The sequence below is a fragment of the Podarcis bocagei genome (assembly GCF_964188305.1).
Source record: "Podarcis bocagei genome assembly, chromosome: 3".
In the NCBI taxonomy this organism is placed as follows: domain Eukaryota; kingdom Metazoa; phylum Chordata; class Lepidosauria; order Squamata; family Lacertidae; genus Podarcis; species Podarcis bocagei.
In genome coordinates, this window is record NC_138127.1 from 108,973,844 (window position 1) to 108,990,540 (window position 16,697).

General features: G+C 49.3%; 1 protein-coding gene across 1 annotated transcript in view; it reads right to left on the reverse strand.

The window, feature by feature from the left end:
• Positions 1-16,697, reverse strand: part of ELP3 (elongator acetyltransferase complex subunit 3) — a 112,904-nt gene that overhangs the window by 31,265 nt on the left and 64,942 nt on the right. The window contains exons 10-12 of the mRNA XM_081188644.1: positions 16,129-16,322; positions 5,257-5,347; positions 1,202-1,267 (exon numbers count right to left, since the gene is read on the reverse strand). Coding sequence (XP_081044770.1) covers positions 1,202-1,267; positions 5,257-5,347; positions 16,129-16,322 — 351 coding nt within the window. The remainder of the gene's footprint in view (positions 1-1,201; positions 1,268-5,256; positions 5,348-16,128; positions 16,323-16,697) is intronic.

The following is a 16,697-nucleotide window of genomic DNA, read 5'->3' on the forward strand; positions in this document are numbered from 1 at the left end:
TACAGAGAAACGTGTCTGCACTCTCCAGACTCCAACAGTAGAGTGAGAAACTCCACCCCTGTACTTCCAGTGCAGGTCAGATGACACTCTGAGCTAACATCCGGTGCTCAGCACAGTGAATAGACTGCCCCTTTGTTCCAACAGTACAGTCCCAAATATCAACATCCTGTTTTGCATTTCAGCAACTTGCAGCTCGCTCTCGCATTGCTGCTTTTTCCTGACAGGGGGCTGGGCTTTGTTGAGCCGCAGTTGGCTGAGCACCATTTTAAGCAGCCCCTCCCCAGATGTCAAGTCCTGCAGGGCCCTAGTCTCTTGTGACAAGAGCGTTCCACCAGATCGGGGCCACGGCCAAAAAAGCCCTGGCTCTGGTTGAGGCCAGCCTAACCTCTTATGCCACTGCTCCAGGCTAAACACACCCAACTCCCTCAGCTGTTCCTCACAAGGCTTGGTTTCCAGACCCTTGATCCAGTTGGTCTCCACTCTCTGCACAGTTTCCAGCTTGTCAAGACCTTTCTTAAACTGTGGCACAGTCTGACCCCCTCCGTCGGTGATCCTCATAGAACTCTAGCCCAATGGCTGCCATTATTTTGACTCTGAACTGATTTTGGAATGAATTGATTTTAGAACGTATTTCAATTAAATGATTATGATTTTATGTAAACTGTGTTATTTTTACTGTTGTTAGCCGCTCTGAGCCCAGCTTCGGCTGGGGAGGGCGGGATATAAATAAAAAATTATTATTATTATTAGTCATCTACTAATATCTGAAGGGCTGTCAGGTGGAAGATGGCGCAAGCTTGTTTTTTCCTGCTCCAGGGGTCGGTCCTGAACCAATGGATTCAAATGACAAGAAAGGAGACCATGACTAAACTTTTGGAAGGACTTTCTGGTGGTAGGAGCTGTTTGGTGGTGGGGACGCACTTTCTCAGAAGGCGGGGGACCCTCCTGCATTGGCAGTTTTTAAGCAGAGGTTGGATGGTCCATCTATCAGGGAGACTTTAGCTGCGATTCCTCCATCGCAGGGGGTTGGACTAGATGACCCTCGGGGTCCCTCCCAACTCTACAATTTTATGATTCTTCCTCTCTTGGTCTCCCTGTCTCAGTGTTCACACAAAAAAATAATTTTGATGTGGTTTTATGTAAAATCACACATATACACACACACATGGAGCGAGGCCCGCTGAGAAGGAACAAGTCTTACCTGATAAGGTCTCACTTTGTGATGAATCTCTTGAATTCCCACCTCTCTTGTCCTCACATCGCGACACTAGGTGGGGGGAAAGGAGAGAGGCAGTGCCAATTATGCAAGGGAGAGACAGACAGGATAAGGGACACTGCCTTCCCCATAATCGCCCCCAGAGTTAAGATGAAGTTGGGATAAGAGTTCTTAACCCGATCATTTCAAACGGGGAGGCTTCAAAATAAAAATGCTCACCGATCCGTCCCTAATGAATCTCTGGGAAAAACAACAGTCCAATCCTTGGTGTTTTAAGATGCAAAAAAAGGACATACTGATTGGCATCGGTTTCACTGAGCAAATATGCATCTCAGGAGGAAATGTGCCATTTGATGTAAAGTGCCAAGACACAGAATGAGGTGCTAACTCTCACTGTGTTCTATGCTGGAGAGATATAGAATTGGAAGGCGGAGCAGTAATATAATGTTCTGCAGAGAAACTCTTGAGCAAGTTCCTTCGGAATGCAGGAGGAGAGATCATCAGGGGGTTTGGGCTGGGTGTTCATCAGTATGCAGATGACACCCAGCTCTACCTCTCCTTTAAATCAGAACCAGTGAAGGTCCTGTGTGAGTGTCTGGAGGCGGTTGGAGGATGGATGGCGGCTAATGGATTGAGGTTGAATCCTGAGAAGACAGAAGTACTGTTTTTGGGGGACAGGGGCGGGCTGATGTGGGGGTCTCCTTGGTAACTGTGCCCCTGAAGGACCAGGTGCACAGCCTGGGAGTCATTTTGGACTCACAGCTGTCCATGGAGGCACAGGTTAATTCTGTATCCAGGGCAGCTGTCTACCAGCTCCATCTGGTACGCAGGATGAGACCCTACTTACCCGCGGACTGTCTCGCCAGAGTGGTGCATGCTCTGGTTATATCCTGCTTGGACTACTGCAATGCGCTCTACGTGGGGCTACCTTTGAAGGTGACCCGGAAACTGAAATTAATCCAGAATGCGGCAGCTAGACTGGTGACTGGGAGCGGCCACCAAGACCACATAACACCGGTTCTGAGAGATCTGCATTGGCTCCCAGTACGTTTCCGAGCACGATTCAAAGTGTTGGTGCTGACCTTTAAAGCCCTATACGGCCTCGGTCCAGTATACCTGAAGGAGCATCTCCACCCCCATCGTTCCGCCCGGACACTGAGATCCAGCGCCGAGGGCCTTCTGGTGGTTCCCTTATTGCGAGAAGTGAGATTACAGGGAACCAGACAGAGGGCCTTCTCGGTAGTGGTGCCCACCCTGTGGAATGCCCTCCCTTCAGATGTGAAGGAAATAAGCAGCTATCCATTCTTTAAAAGACATCTGAAGGCAGCCCTGTTCAGGGAAGTTTTTAATATTTAACGCTGTACCGTTTTTAACACTTGATTGGGAATCGCCCAGAGTGGCTGGGGAAGCTCAGCCAGATGGGCGGGGTATAAATAATAAATTATTATTATTAATAACAATTTCTAGGTGCAGAAATCTGATGTGAGTAATAGGGAGGACATCAAAAGAGTCCCCTATCTAGAACACCTTGACCTTGACCTATCAAGCAATGCAAACCACCTGTCCATGGTACCTTGGCCTGTGTCATCTTCAAACTATTCTAGATAGGCATGGACAACTCTCATCAGTCCAAACTACTGGCCATGCAGCCTGGCACTGACGGCAGTTTGTGTCCGAAAACATCTGGAAGGCCACATGCTAGCCATCCTGCCCTAAAAGATAAAGTTCACAGCTTGGGAATGCTGTTGGTTCTAGCTTTTCAGGTGATAGATCTGGGCCACAAAGCACCAGCTTACGCTGGTCACACCAGCTGTGACCCTTCTGGGAGAAAGGAAGTCTGGCCACTTGTAACCTGAAGGTTTGCAGAACTTGATTCAGGTATGCGACAGTGTTGGTCTGAAGCAGAGTCTCTCTCTCTCTCTCTCTCTCTCTCTATATATATATAAATTGTCCAGTAGCACCTTAAAAGTAAAGGGACCCCTGATCATTAGGTCCAGTCGTGACCGACTCTGGCGTTGCGGCGCTCATCTCACTTTATTGGCCAAGGAAGCCAGCTTACAGCTTCCAGGTCACGTGCCCAGCATGACTAAGCCGCTTCTGGCGAGCCAGAGCAACGCATGGAAACACTGTTTACCTTCCCGCCGGAGCGATACCTATTTATCTACATGCACTTTGACGTGCTTTTGAACAGCTAGGTTGGGCAGGAGCTGGGACCGAGCAACGGGAGCTCACCCCGTCGCTGGGATTCAAACAGCCGACCTTCTGATTGGCAAGCCCTAGGCTCTGTGGTTTAACCCACAGCGCCACCCGCGTCCCTTAGCACCTTAGAGTCCCTTAGTAGCACCTTAGAGACCAACTAAGTTTGTTTTTGGTAGAAGCTTTCGTGTGCATGCACACTTCTTCAGATACCTTGAATGCAGAACTTGAATAAGACCGCTGCAGTGCTCTGTATGTTGAGCTGCCCTTGAAGACTGCCTAGAAGTTTCTGGTGGTCCAGAACTTCACTGCAAGAGACTTGATTGGGACTGGTCCAAAGGGTCATAACATATTGGGCCAGTTCCTAACAACCTACGTGAGCTACCTGAAAGTCTGGAGCAGGTCAAAGGGTTGGTTTTGTCCCCACATGGCTACTGTCTCTTGGTCACCACCCATTTCACCCCACGGGAAGGATTGGCTGTTGAACTCTTGTCTTGGAGAGCCACGAATTGGGCAAGCCTTTTATCCTTCCAGCGCCAGGCAAAAAACCTTTTCCTATTTATCCGAATTTGCTATCTGCTTTTTTGTTTATGGCCGCTGCCATTTTCAGCTGCGCCATTATAATCTGATGACGCTCTTGTTGTTTTGTTTCTAATTGCAAGCCATTCCGAGAGCTTGACTGTGAGCCGGTGGGCAGGATATTAATCTTCATACGTACATAAATGAATGAGGAAGCGGGAGAAAATGTCTTTGCCTGCAGAAAAGCAGATGGAGTGAAACCAGTGTGCGGACGGGAGCTGTGATCTAAGGGGGTCTTCCCCAACCGGGTGCCCTCCGGAGGTTTCGGACTACAATTCCCTTCAGCCCCAGCCACCAGAGCTGTGTCAGGGCCCCAGGGCAGACTCTGAGATTAAGATCTCCTCTGCACTCACACACCAGTTCTGCGTTCTTGATCTGGAAGCTGCAGCAAGCGCAGAATGCTGCAGCGCAATTGCTGATGGGAGCAAGGCATTGTCAGCATACAACGCCTGTGCTCAGAGGTTTGCGCCGGCTCCCGTTTTGCTACTTGGCCAGGTTTGAGGTGTTACTATGAGTATGCAAATCCCATAGCAACTTGAGACCAGATCACCTGCGAGATCCTCTTGCCCCAAATGCACCCATTCAAACCCTTCATTTATCTGCACAACTGGTGTGGTTACAGGTACCACGCAAAACCCGTTCTGCGTTTGCAACAACTTGATCTTTTAGTGTGGCAGCACCTACACTTGGGAACTCCCTGCCTCTTGAAACCAAGGCAGCCACCTTCAGTGTACTCATTTCGGTGCCTGCAAAAAACTTCCTCATCTAGACAGACCTGCCCAAATGTTTTAGAAAGCTGGTGCGAGTTTTAATCTGCTTTTAGTCTACTGTTATGTTAACATCTCAAAATGTCTTTAACTGTTATTTTTTCTTAGTGACAATTTTATTGTTTCATTTTTTTCTATGTTGCTTTGAGGTTTTTTTGTTTTGCTTTTATAATTGAGTGTTGTATAAATTTTATGACGTGCATGTCTGGATTTGATCTGTAGAGGCTTCTCTTCTGATTGTAAGAGCAACAAGCCATCAGGTGCCCCGGCTTAGTTTGGGGAGGGCAAGATGGTGTAGCGCCCAAAAGACCATACAAAATTTGGAAATGTTTCCCTGCCTCCTCTCCACAAGCTCTTGTTGGGTGGGGGGCTGTGGCTTGCGGCCCCACTCTTGTGCCATTCCTGGGAACAAAGCACACTTCACGTGGGAGTCAGTTCATCTCTGGAACAGGCAGGAAGGAGACATCAGAGAAGCTAGATTGGAACATCGCATTTTACCTCCGTCCCCAGGTCTTTCATCCTGGCCAGAGCGAGTTCCCTCAAGTTACCGTGCTCTACTCCAGAACTGACGAGGGGCATCGGAATATCTCTGAAAGCAAGACATTAAGAAAAGGATTACAAACGTTTTCCACTGGCAATGGAAGTATGCCAATGAATAATAATAACAATACCATATTTATCGCTCTATAAGATGCACCAAACCACAAGACGCACCTAGTTTTTGGAGGAGAAAACAAGAAAAAAAATATTCTGAATCTCAGAAGCCAGAACAGCAAGAGGGATCACTGCGCAGTGAAAGCAGCAATCTCTCTTGCTGTTCTGGCTTCTGTGATAGCTGCACAGCCTACATTCGCTCCATAGGACGCACACACATTTCCCCTTACTTTTTAGGAGGGAAAAAGTGAGTATTATTGAGCAAAAAATACGGTAATTAATTTATATCCCGTCCTCCCCAGCCGAAGCCGGGCTCAGAGCGGCTAACAACAATAAAAGTAACACAGCATTCTAAAATCAATTCATTCTAAGATCAATTCAGAATCAAATTAATGGCAACCATTGGGCTAGAGTTCTATGAGGATTACCAAAGGAGGGGGTCAAACTGTGCCTTGGCGAAAGGCCAGGTGGAACAGCTCTGTCTTGCAGGCCCTGTGGAAAGATGTCAAGTCCTGCAGGGCCCTAGTCTCTTGTGACAGAGCGTTCCACTAGATTGGAGCCACAGCTGAAAAAGCCCTGGCTCTGGTTGAGGCCAGCCTAACCTCCCTGTGGCCCGGGATCTCCAAGATGTTTTTGTTTGCAGACCGTAAGGTCCTCCGTGGGACATACCAGGAGAGGCGGTCCTGTAGGTACGAGGGTCCTAGGCCGTATAGGGCTTTAAAGGTGCTGAGCAATACAAGTGGTTTGAGGGCATTTGGGTTACACCTGGGTCCTGCTTGCAAGCCCCCTTTGAGCCATCTGGTTGACCACTGGGCCTGACGGACTCTTGGCTCCATCAACAGAAGTACAGTGTCAGGATCACGGGAAGTCACAGTCCCGCTCTATTCTGCCTTGGCCAGACCCCACCTGGAATCCCGTGTCCAGCTCTGGGCACTGCAATTTAAGGAGGATGTTGACAAGCTGGAAAGTGTTCAGAGGAGGGCGACCCAGAGGATCAAAGAATCTGGAAACCAAGCCTTATGAGGAACGGTTGAGAGAGTTGGGTGTGTTTAGCCTGGAAAAGGGGAGGCTGAGAGGGGATATGAGAGCCAGCTTCAAATATCTCAAGGGCTGTCACATGGAAGAGGGAGCAAGCTTGTTTTCTCCTGCTCCAGAGGGTGGGACTCGAACCAGTGGATTCAAGTAAACAAGAAAGGAGATTTTAACTAAATCTTAGGAAGAACTTTGTGACCGTCAGAGCTGATTGACAGTGGAACGGACTCCCTTGGAAGGTCTCTCCTCCACAGGAGGTTTGTAAACAGGTGCCATCTGCATTGCGGGGGGTTGGACTGGATGACCCTAGAGCTCCCTTCCAACTCTACAATTCTATGCTTCTGTGACTTCCCCAAGCCTCCATCCTTCCATCTGAGCCAATGCACAAGTGATTCTCACAGCGGCAAATAATTGTAAAAAGATCAGGGGGACGTCCGTTGTTAGAGGCCAACAAATTCCTAAGCTTGCTGGGGTCTCCTTCAACTTGTTGCATGCTTTGTTCCATCCCAAGGACAAACCATCTAAATTCAGGCTTCCTCAGCCCTCCAGATGTTTTGAGACTACAATTCCCATCATCCCTGACCACTGGTCCTGCTAGCTAGGGATCATGGGAGTTGTAGGCCAAAAACATCTGGAGGGCCGAGGTTGAGGAAGCCTGAACTAACTGCTATGCTCTCGCTACAGCATTGGCTTGGGGTAAGTCGATTTTACTTCTGATTCACACCAGACTCCGTGGAAGAAAGGTACAGATCTATGGCGCTCTAGAATCAAGACGGACACAAACAAACCTCCCACTTGTTATCCAAACCTGTGGCTGTTCTCTTTTCTCCGTACTTGTAAAGCTCTCTTAAGTGGATCATTGTGAAGCAAGGCGCTCCTGAGCGAGGCAAGACGTCCTGATGCATTTTAAAAACTCTTCTCTGTGACAAAAACACTGGCTGCATATTACACTCTGGGGGACAGCATGACAATTGGCAAAAGGACCCTCTACAAAAGGACAGTCAGCAGAGACTGATGGAGAAGTTGAGGGAAACAGCCAGTCGTCGGCAAATCGTTAGCTTAATCGCTTTGGGGGAGTGGTGAGTGATAATGTAAGCCTCACAGACGTTATAAGTCTGGAAGAAGAGAACATTTGAGGCTGGGGTGGGACTCAGACCACTTCTGACTGCTCGCAAGGAATCAGGCCCAGCGGTCCAGACCCTCATCCAGAACCCTCTTCCCACTCCCTGTGGAGTATCGGGTCAGGTTTAAGGTGGTGGTTTTGACCTTTAAAGCCCTTTGTGGCTTAGGGCCCTCGTATTTACGGGATCGCCTCTCCTGGTCTGCCCCACAGAGGACCTTAAGGTCCATGAATAACCATAGTTTAGAGGTCCCAGGCCCTAAGGAAGTCAGACCATCCTCCACCAGGGCCAGGGCCTTCTCAGTGACAGCTCCGACCTGGTGGAATGCTCTGTCCCATGAGATCAGGGCCCTGCAGGATTTAACTTCCTTCCGCAGGGCCTGTAAGACAGAGCTATTCCGCCTGGCTTTCAATTTGAACTTAGTCTGATCTTTTATCCCACTTCTTTCCCTCCCCCTCCCCTTTTTATGAAGATTACCCACTCTGGGATCCCACAGCTAATTCTCCCCTGACTTCCTCGCTGGCCCAAATAGAACTAATTTAGCCAGCACAAGGAGAAGGGGACGACAGAGGACGAGATGGTTGGACTGTTTTCTCGAAGCTACCAGGATGAGTTTGACCAAACTGCGGGAGGCAGCAGAAGACAGGAGTGCCTGGCGTGCTCTGGTCCAGGGGGTCTCGAAGAGGCGGACACGACTAAACGACTAAACAACAACAACCCTTCGTCACAGAAGAGAATTTATTTTTGTGTGTCACCCTTTTCTGAACCTTTTCCGACTCTGCAACATCCTTTCCGAGGCGACGCAGGTGGAACTGTTAACAGTATTCCAAACATGGTCACACCGTGATTTGTATAACGGCATGCTGGTATTGGCAGTTTTGTTTCCAATTCCTTTCCTAATGATCCCCGACATGCAATTCACCTTCTTCGCAGAGATGCCGCACACCGGGTCGACATCTCCATCGAGTTCTGCGCCACGGCCCCAAAGGCTCGCTCCAGGTCTTCCACCACCGGCTCAGACCCCGTGAACGTAATATGTGAAATTAAGATTTCACTTGAAGTTGCATTTGCTGTTTTACTGCCCATTCGCTCCATACAGATGGGTCCTTTCGGAGCTCCTTGCAAGCCTTTTAATTTCAACCGTGCTGAACGATGTGATGTTGTCGGCAGGCTTGGCTACTCTCCTGCTCGCCCCTGACTCCAGGCCATTTGTGGAGAAGGTAAAAAAGCACAGGTCCCAATGACAACACCAGCCTGGAGTCGCTTGCAGAGCGGCCGGCCACAGCCTGGGGTGCCCAGGTGCTCCCAGACTACACCTTCCATCATCCCCAGCCCACCCAGTCACGGATGATGGGGGTTGTAGTCAAATGAGGTTGGGGGAGGCAGATACAGGGCACTAGGCTTGATCTGAGGAAACCTGGGTTCAAACCCTGGCTTTTCCTTCAGCTACTTGCACACGCACCTTAACCTACCTCACAGGGTTGTTGTGAGGATTTTTGTTGTTGTTTAGTCGTTTAGTCGTGTCCGACTCTTTGTGACACACAGTTTGGTCAAACTCATGATGGTAGCTTCAAGAACACCGTCCCACCATCTCGTCCTCTGTCGCCCCCTTCTCCTTGTGCCCTCCACCTTTCCCAACATCATGGTCTTTTCCAGGGAGTCTTCTCTTCTCATGAGGTGGCCAGGCACTCCTGTCTTCCACTGCCTCTCGCAGTTTGGTCAAACTCATGTTCGCAGCTTCGAGAACACTGTCCCACCATCTCGTCCTCTGCCGTCCCCTTCTCCTTGCGCCCTCCATCTTTCCCAACATCAGGGTCTTTTCCAGGGAGTCTTCTCTTCTCATGAGGTGGCCCAAGTCTTGGAGCCTCAGCTTCAGGATCAGTCCTTCCAGTGAGGATAATATGGGCTAATTGCATCTATGCTACTTTAAGATACGTATCAGTGTTTCCCAAACGTGGGTCTCTCGTCAGTGCCAGCCAGCTAGACCAATGCTCCACAATTTGTGGGTCTGTCTGTTTGGGATCGCCGAAGAATTGATGCTTTTGAATTTTGGTGCTGGAGGAGACTCTTGAGAGTCCCATGGACTGCAAGAAGATCAAACCTCTCCATTCTGAAGGAAACCAGCCCTGAGTGCTCACTGGAAGGACAGATCCTGAAGCTGAGGCTCCAAGACTTTGGCCACCTCATGAGAAGAGAAGACTCCCTGGAAAAGACCCTGATGATGGGAAAGATGGAGGGCACAAGGAGAAGGGGACGGCAGAGGACGAGATGGTTGGAGAGTGTTCTCGAAGCTACCAGCATGAGTTTGACCAAACTGTGGAAGACAGGAGTGCCTAGTGTTCTCTGGTCCATGGGGCCATGAAGAGTCGGACACGACTAAACGACAACAACAACCACCCCCTGCTTTCTCCTGCATTGACTCCGCTGCCTACACCCTTCCCCAAACCACAATAACTACCCCCTCCCTCACTAATATATTCAGCCCGTTTCCGAGAATAAATACAACATCATCAAGCCGTTAACAGGTCTCTGAACAGAAGCAATTAGAGGCAATCATCGTTTCTCGGCTCAGCCTAAAATAGGAGACACCGGAGGGGAACGGGATCTCCGTCGTCTAGGCACGTCAGGAGCGAGGCTGTGGGAGGAGAGCCCTGCTTCGTCCCAATTACTAGAGACTTCCAGAGGGTCCAGAGGCGGCTGGGTGAGTCGGAATGAGGATGCCAGCAAGAGCTCTCTGCCTCCTTGAAAGGAATACATTGCGATATCCAGTCAGCCGCGTCTTGCCATCTCTGGAACAGCGACACAGGGCACTAGGGTGCCAAAGGACATGCCGGTAGGATCACCTGCCGTGTGCTGACAGCACAGAGGGATGCAAATTTGGGCAGTTTTGCAGGCATTACTCAAGACTGGCAACCAAGAGGGCAACAAAAATGGTCAAAGGCCTGGAAACGATGCCTTATGAGGAATGGCTAAGGGAGCTGGGCATGTTTAGCCTGGAGAAGAGGAGGTTAAGGGGTGATATGATAGCCATGTTCAAATATATAAAAGGATGTCACATAGAGGAGGGAGAAAGGTTGTTTTCTGCTGCTCCAGAGAAGCGGACACGGAGCAATGGATCCAAACTACAAGAAAGAAGATTCCACCTAAACATTAGGAAGAACTTCCTGACAGTAAGAGCTGTTTGACAGTGGAATTTGCTGCCAAGGAGTGTGGTGGAGTCTCCTACTTTGGAGGTCTTTAAGCAGAGGCTTGACAACCATATGTCAGGAGTGCTCTGATGGTGTTTCCTGCTTGGCAGGGGGTTGGACTCGATGGCCCTTGTCGTCTCTTCCAACTCTATGATTCTAAGACAGAGGAAAACCTGCTCTCCCCACATCCAATTGAAACTGAATGTTTCAAGATGTTCTTTGGGAGTCCTGTCTCCTTGCAAGATCATGTGAAGCTTAGAACGCGACAAGTTAGGATGCTGAGCTGGTTGTTATATATCTATTTTATTAGTTCACTGCTTGTATATCCCACCCTTTTCCTCCAACAAGCTGAAGGGGGTGTATATAGTTCTCCTCACTTAATCCCCACAACAACCCTGTGAGGTAGTCTTAGGCTGAGGTGCAGTGCGACCGGCCAAGGAGCTTCATGGCCAAGTGGAAAGTTCTGGTTGCTTCATCTCACAGAGGATATTGTAGAGTTGGAAAAGGTTCAGAAACAGCAACCAAACTGATCAAAGGGAGGGAGCAGCTCCCCTAGGCAGAAAGCGTTTGAGACGTTTTAGTTTAGGGAAAAACAACAACAGCAGCAATTTATTTATTTATACCCCGCCCATCTGGCTGGGTTTCCCCAGCCACTCTGGGTGGCTTCCAACAAAAGATTTAAAATCTGAAAGATTAAAAAAACCAAAAGCCTCAGCTTTTTGTAGCTGGAGTCAGTCAAGGCCCGCCCTCCCAAGCTGGGTGGAAAAAAATCTGCAGGGCAGGGAGCAGGACATCTAGGACTTTTCTTCTATAAATTTCCTTCTGTTAAGAGCCAAGCCTGTTTAGGGAAGTTTTTAATATTTAATGTTGTATTGTTTTTAACACTTGATTAGCAGCCGCTCAGAGTGGCTGGGGAAACTCATCCAGATGGGCGGGGTATAAATAATAAATTATTATTATTATTATTATTATTATTATTATTATTATTATAATACATTAAAACATCAGTCATTAAAAACTCTCCTAAACAGGGTTGCCTTCAGATGTATTCTAAACATAAGATAGCTGTTTATTTCTTTGACATCTGCTGGGAGGGTGTTCCACAGGGTGGGCGCCACCACCGAGAAGGCCCTCTGCCTGATGAGCAAGCAGCGACGTGACAGATGTTTTAAAAATTATGTGTGGCATGGAAAAAGGCAGACAGAGAAAAGCTGTTCTCCCTGTCTCCTAAGACTAGAACTCGTGGACATCCAGTGAAGCTGAATGTCCGGAAAGAGAAGAGGAAGAATTTCTTTGCTCAACATTCAGTCGGACTGTGGAACTCCTTGCCACAGCAGGCAGTAACAGCCACCAACCTGGATGGCTTTAAAAGAGGATCGGACAAATTCATGGAGGTTGTCGATGGCCACTAAGCCATGATGTCTATGTTCTGCCTCCAAGATGGAGACAGCAATCCTTCTGGAAACCCCAGGAGGGAGGAGTTGATCTTGGCCTCAAATCCTTCTTGCTGGTTTCCCATAATGGGCATCTGGTGGATCTGATCCTGGTCTGATCCTGCAGGGTCTCCTTAAGTGTTTATAATAATAATAATAATTTATTTATACCCCGCCCATCTGGCTGGGCTTCCCCAGCCACTCTGGGCGGCTTCCAACAAAATATTAAAATACAGAAATGCATCAAACACTAAAAGCCACCCGAAACAGGGCTGCCTTCAGATGTCTTCTAAAAGTTTGGTAGTTGTTGTTCTCTTTGACATCTGATGGGAGGGTGTTCCACAGGGTGGGTGCCACTACCGAGAAGGCCCTCTGCCTGGTTCCCTGTAGCTTTGCTTCTCACAACAAGGGAACCACCAGAAGGCCCTCGGAGCTGGACCTCAGTGTACGGGCAGAACGATGGGGTGGAGACGCTCCTTCAGGTTTATGGAAGCTCTCCTCTTTATCCCCTAGCCTGGGCGTCACACTTTGTCTCAAGTGTAGAGGCCAAGCTTGGAGGATCATACCTGTTCAGACTTGCACAGCGCTGTCCTAAAAACGGTTTACTTTGATTCTGGTCACCTGATGGGCAAAGATGAATTACTTGGTAATGACATCCCTTTCTTTTGATTAACTGCCACCTTCAAGCAGGCCAGCTGTTATTAGAAACGTTTGGCTGTGACAATTACAAATTGGATATTCTTCCCTCGCTGGGTAGAAACGGGCCGGTGATAAATGCGGGGTTTAATATTGTGCAATGTTATCGGCCGGCCACTGGCGCCTTGGCTAAAGTAGGACAACAAATTGCTTTTCTGGCTAATGGAAGTTGTTATCTGTTAAAAGGTGGGTGGGATATGAGAAGATATGAGAACGCCACAGGTGCATTTGGGACATTACGCAAGAAGATAATAAAAGCCTGGTGGATCGGGCCAAAGGCCTATCAAGTCCACCATCCTGTTCTCACTGTTGCCAGGCAGATGCCCTAAAGGGAAGCCAGCATGCAGGTGCTGGTTTTGACCTTTAAAGCCCTATATGGCCTAGGACCAACGTACCTACAGGACCGCCTCTCCTGGTATGTCCCACGGAGGACCTTAAGTTCCACAAATGACGACGTTTTGGAGGTCCCAAGTCACAAGGTGGTTAGACTGGTCTCAACTAGGGCCAGGGCCTTTTCAGTGCTGGCCCCGACTTGGTGGAAAGCTCTGTCACAAGAGACTAGGGCCCTGCGGGACTTGACATCTTTCCGCAGGGCCTGCAAGACAGAGCTGTTCCGCCTGGCCTTTGGCTTGGACTCAGTCTGGCCCTTATGTTTCCCTCCCCTTATGGTTTTGATCTATGGGCTACTTTTATAATGAGGCTGCATTTAAAATTGCATTTTAACCTGTATTTTAAATTGGTTCCCCCCCCCTCCTATTATGTTTTTATTGTAATTTTACTGGTGTTAGCCGCTCTGAGCTTGGCTCTGGCCAGAGAAAGCAGGGTATAAATAAAATTTATTATTATTATTATTAAACACAAGATCAACTCTCTTAAAAAAACAAATGTACTGAAACCTCAAACACTCTGTTTCATTGGATGGCCATAAGTTCAACAGTTATGAAAAGAAGGGGCGGCGGCTTTTCTCTGTGCCGTTTCCCCAATGAAGAATTTTATAAACTCCTGTCAAGTTGCCTCTCGCTCGCGCTTTCTCTAAACTAAAAAGTCCCAAACACTGCAACCGTTCCTCATATGGCAGTCGCTGCATCCCTGTGATACAATAGGACTGGGGATGGTCCCCTCTATATTCCAGAGCAGACTTGGCCATCAGGTGCCCTCCAAATATTCTGGATTGCAACTCCCATCACCCTTTGCTTTGTATTCACATGTTTAGTAAAAGGTAAAGGGATGCGGGTGGCGCTGTGGGTTAAACCACAAAGCCTAGGACTTGCCGATCAGAAGGTTGGTGGCTCGAATGCCCGCGATGGGTGAGCTCCCGTTGCTCGGTCCCTGCTCCTGCCAACCTAGCAGTTCGAAAGCACGTCAAAGTGCAAGTAGATAAATAGGTACCGCTCTGGTGGGAAGGTAAATGGCGTTTCTGTGCACTGCTCTGGTTCGCCAGAAGCGGCTTAGTCATGCTGGCCACATGACTGGGAAGCTGTACGCTGGCTCCCTCGGCCAGGAAAGTGAGGTGAGCGCCGCAACCCCAGAGTCAGCCATGACTGGACCTAATGGTCAGGGGTCCCTTTACCTTTACTAAAGGACCCCTGGACAGTTAAGTCCAGTCCAAGGCAACTATGGGGTTGCAGTGCTCATCTCGCTTAAGGCCAAGGGAGCTGGTGTTTGTCCACAGACAGCTTTCTGGGTCATGTGGCCAGTAGTACTAAACCACTTCTGGAGCAACGGGACACCATGGCAGAAACCAGAGTGCACGGAAACGCCGTTTACCTTCCTGCTGCCGCGGTGCCTATTTATCTACTTGCACTGGTGTGCTTTTGAACTGCTAGGTTGGCAGAAGCTGAGACAGAGCAATGGGAGCTCACTCCTTTGCGGGGATTTGAACCACCGACGTTCCGATCAGAAAGCCCAAGAGTCTCAGTGGTTTAGACCACGTCCCTCCCCCAAAGTGGTAAGCACGAAGCTACCCCCTCTGCCTCCCCAGAGCCCCTCCTTTTAATGACGCTGTGTGTGTGTAATTGTGAGCTCACCCCCCCACATCTTAACTGTCATACCTTTTCTTGGGTCTATATAATCGAAAAGGTGAATTACGGCAACACTGCCACTTTTTATCACCTCTCCCTAGTTTGGCTCTCCAGTGGGGAAGCACTTGCCCAAGAAGCAAGAGGTCACGATCTACGGTGATTCACCAAGTGGCAACAGAGTCTAGGAGCAGCACATTACTGAATCATCAAACAGCATCTGCAATTACCATGTGATTAGCCTGGCCTGTGAGCGCACCCTGAATCACATGAAATAGCTCCACGTTCCTAATGAGAATTAGAAGTGGATGACAGCACAGCAGGCTGGGCTGAGCCAAGCAGGCAAATGAGGATTGTCAAGAGCATGGAAGGAAGTGAGGGCTTGGCGGGGGCGGGGGGGGGGCACACAGAGAAGGATATCCTGCTGGGCCAAGCCAAAACCGACTCATCTCGTCCGGCATCCTACTCTCACACTGGCCAACCAGATGCCCCAAAGGCAGGACCCAAGTCTGTGGTTTCCAGCAACTGGGATTCAGCAACTGATGGGAGGGCGTTCCAGAGGGTGGGTGCCACTACCGAGAAGGCCCTCTGCCTGGTTCTCTGTAACCTCACTTCTCGCAGGGAGGGAACTGCCAGAAGGCCCTCGGAGCTGGACCTCAGTGTCTGGGCTGACCGATGGAGGTGGAGACGCTCCTTCAGGTCTACTGGGCCTTTGAGGCTGTTTAGGGCTTTCAAGGTCAGCACCAACACTTTGAATTGTGCTCAGAAACGTACTGGGAGCCAATGTAGGTCTTTCAGGACCAGTGTTATATGGTCTCGGCAGCCGCTCCCAGTCACCAGTCTAGCTGCCGCGTTCTGGATTAGCTGTAGTTTCCGAGTCACCTTTTCCAACTCTAAAATACCCTTTTTGAAGTTTGGTGACTGGAACTGTGCAGAGTATTCAAAACATGGCCCTGCCATAGATTTGTATAAGGGCACTACGATTTGGGGGCAGGGGGAGAGATGCAGGAGCGACTCTAGTGATTCTGACATCCAAGCCTTCAGAAAGTTTCTGTTTCACAGTAAGTGGCACCAGTGATTTAAAAAAAGGAAAAATCGAGGCCAGTACTCACCATGAAGCTGTTACAGTAAGGGCCACACTTTTAACACTGGGGGTGGGAGGTGCCAGTACTGCGTACCCTTGAGCGCCCCCCCCCTGAAAGCACCATCTGACTGCAAGCAACTTTACCTCTGCACACGATACACTCGCGTCCACGGGGGCACGAGAGCCAGTATCCTCGCCACCAAATCCACGAGGGTGCTCGGAGGGTAGCTCTTGTACCTCCCCGTCTTCCAGAGCTCGTACAAGCCGGTGCCACGGATCACGAGGGTTGGGTAGAGCTTCATGCCATCGGGGCGAAAGGCAGGATTCTCAAAAAACTCCTGGGGGGGTGGAAACAAGAGAGACAGGAGATCAGAATGCAAAAAGCGCACGATGGTGCTTGAGTTCAGCAGCTCTTGTTTGCACGCAGGGATATAACTGAGGCTTGTTATGGAAAAATCGAGGTGCGAGGCTGCTTAGCCAGCCAGCTCATCGGGCAGAGTCCGTGGGTCCCTGCAGAATAAAGGAAGGAGTCCAGCCACCAACCGGAGCAAATAGCTGTAGACCAAAGTTTATTGCGCAACAGGTTCAAAGAGGAATTTTGAACTCCGAGGATGGGGTGACAAGGACTTTTCAAACTTTCCTATCATATCCCAGCATACAGTTCATTACACATCATCACTACATGATTGCTACATCAGAAAAGGGGAGGGATA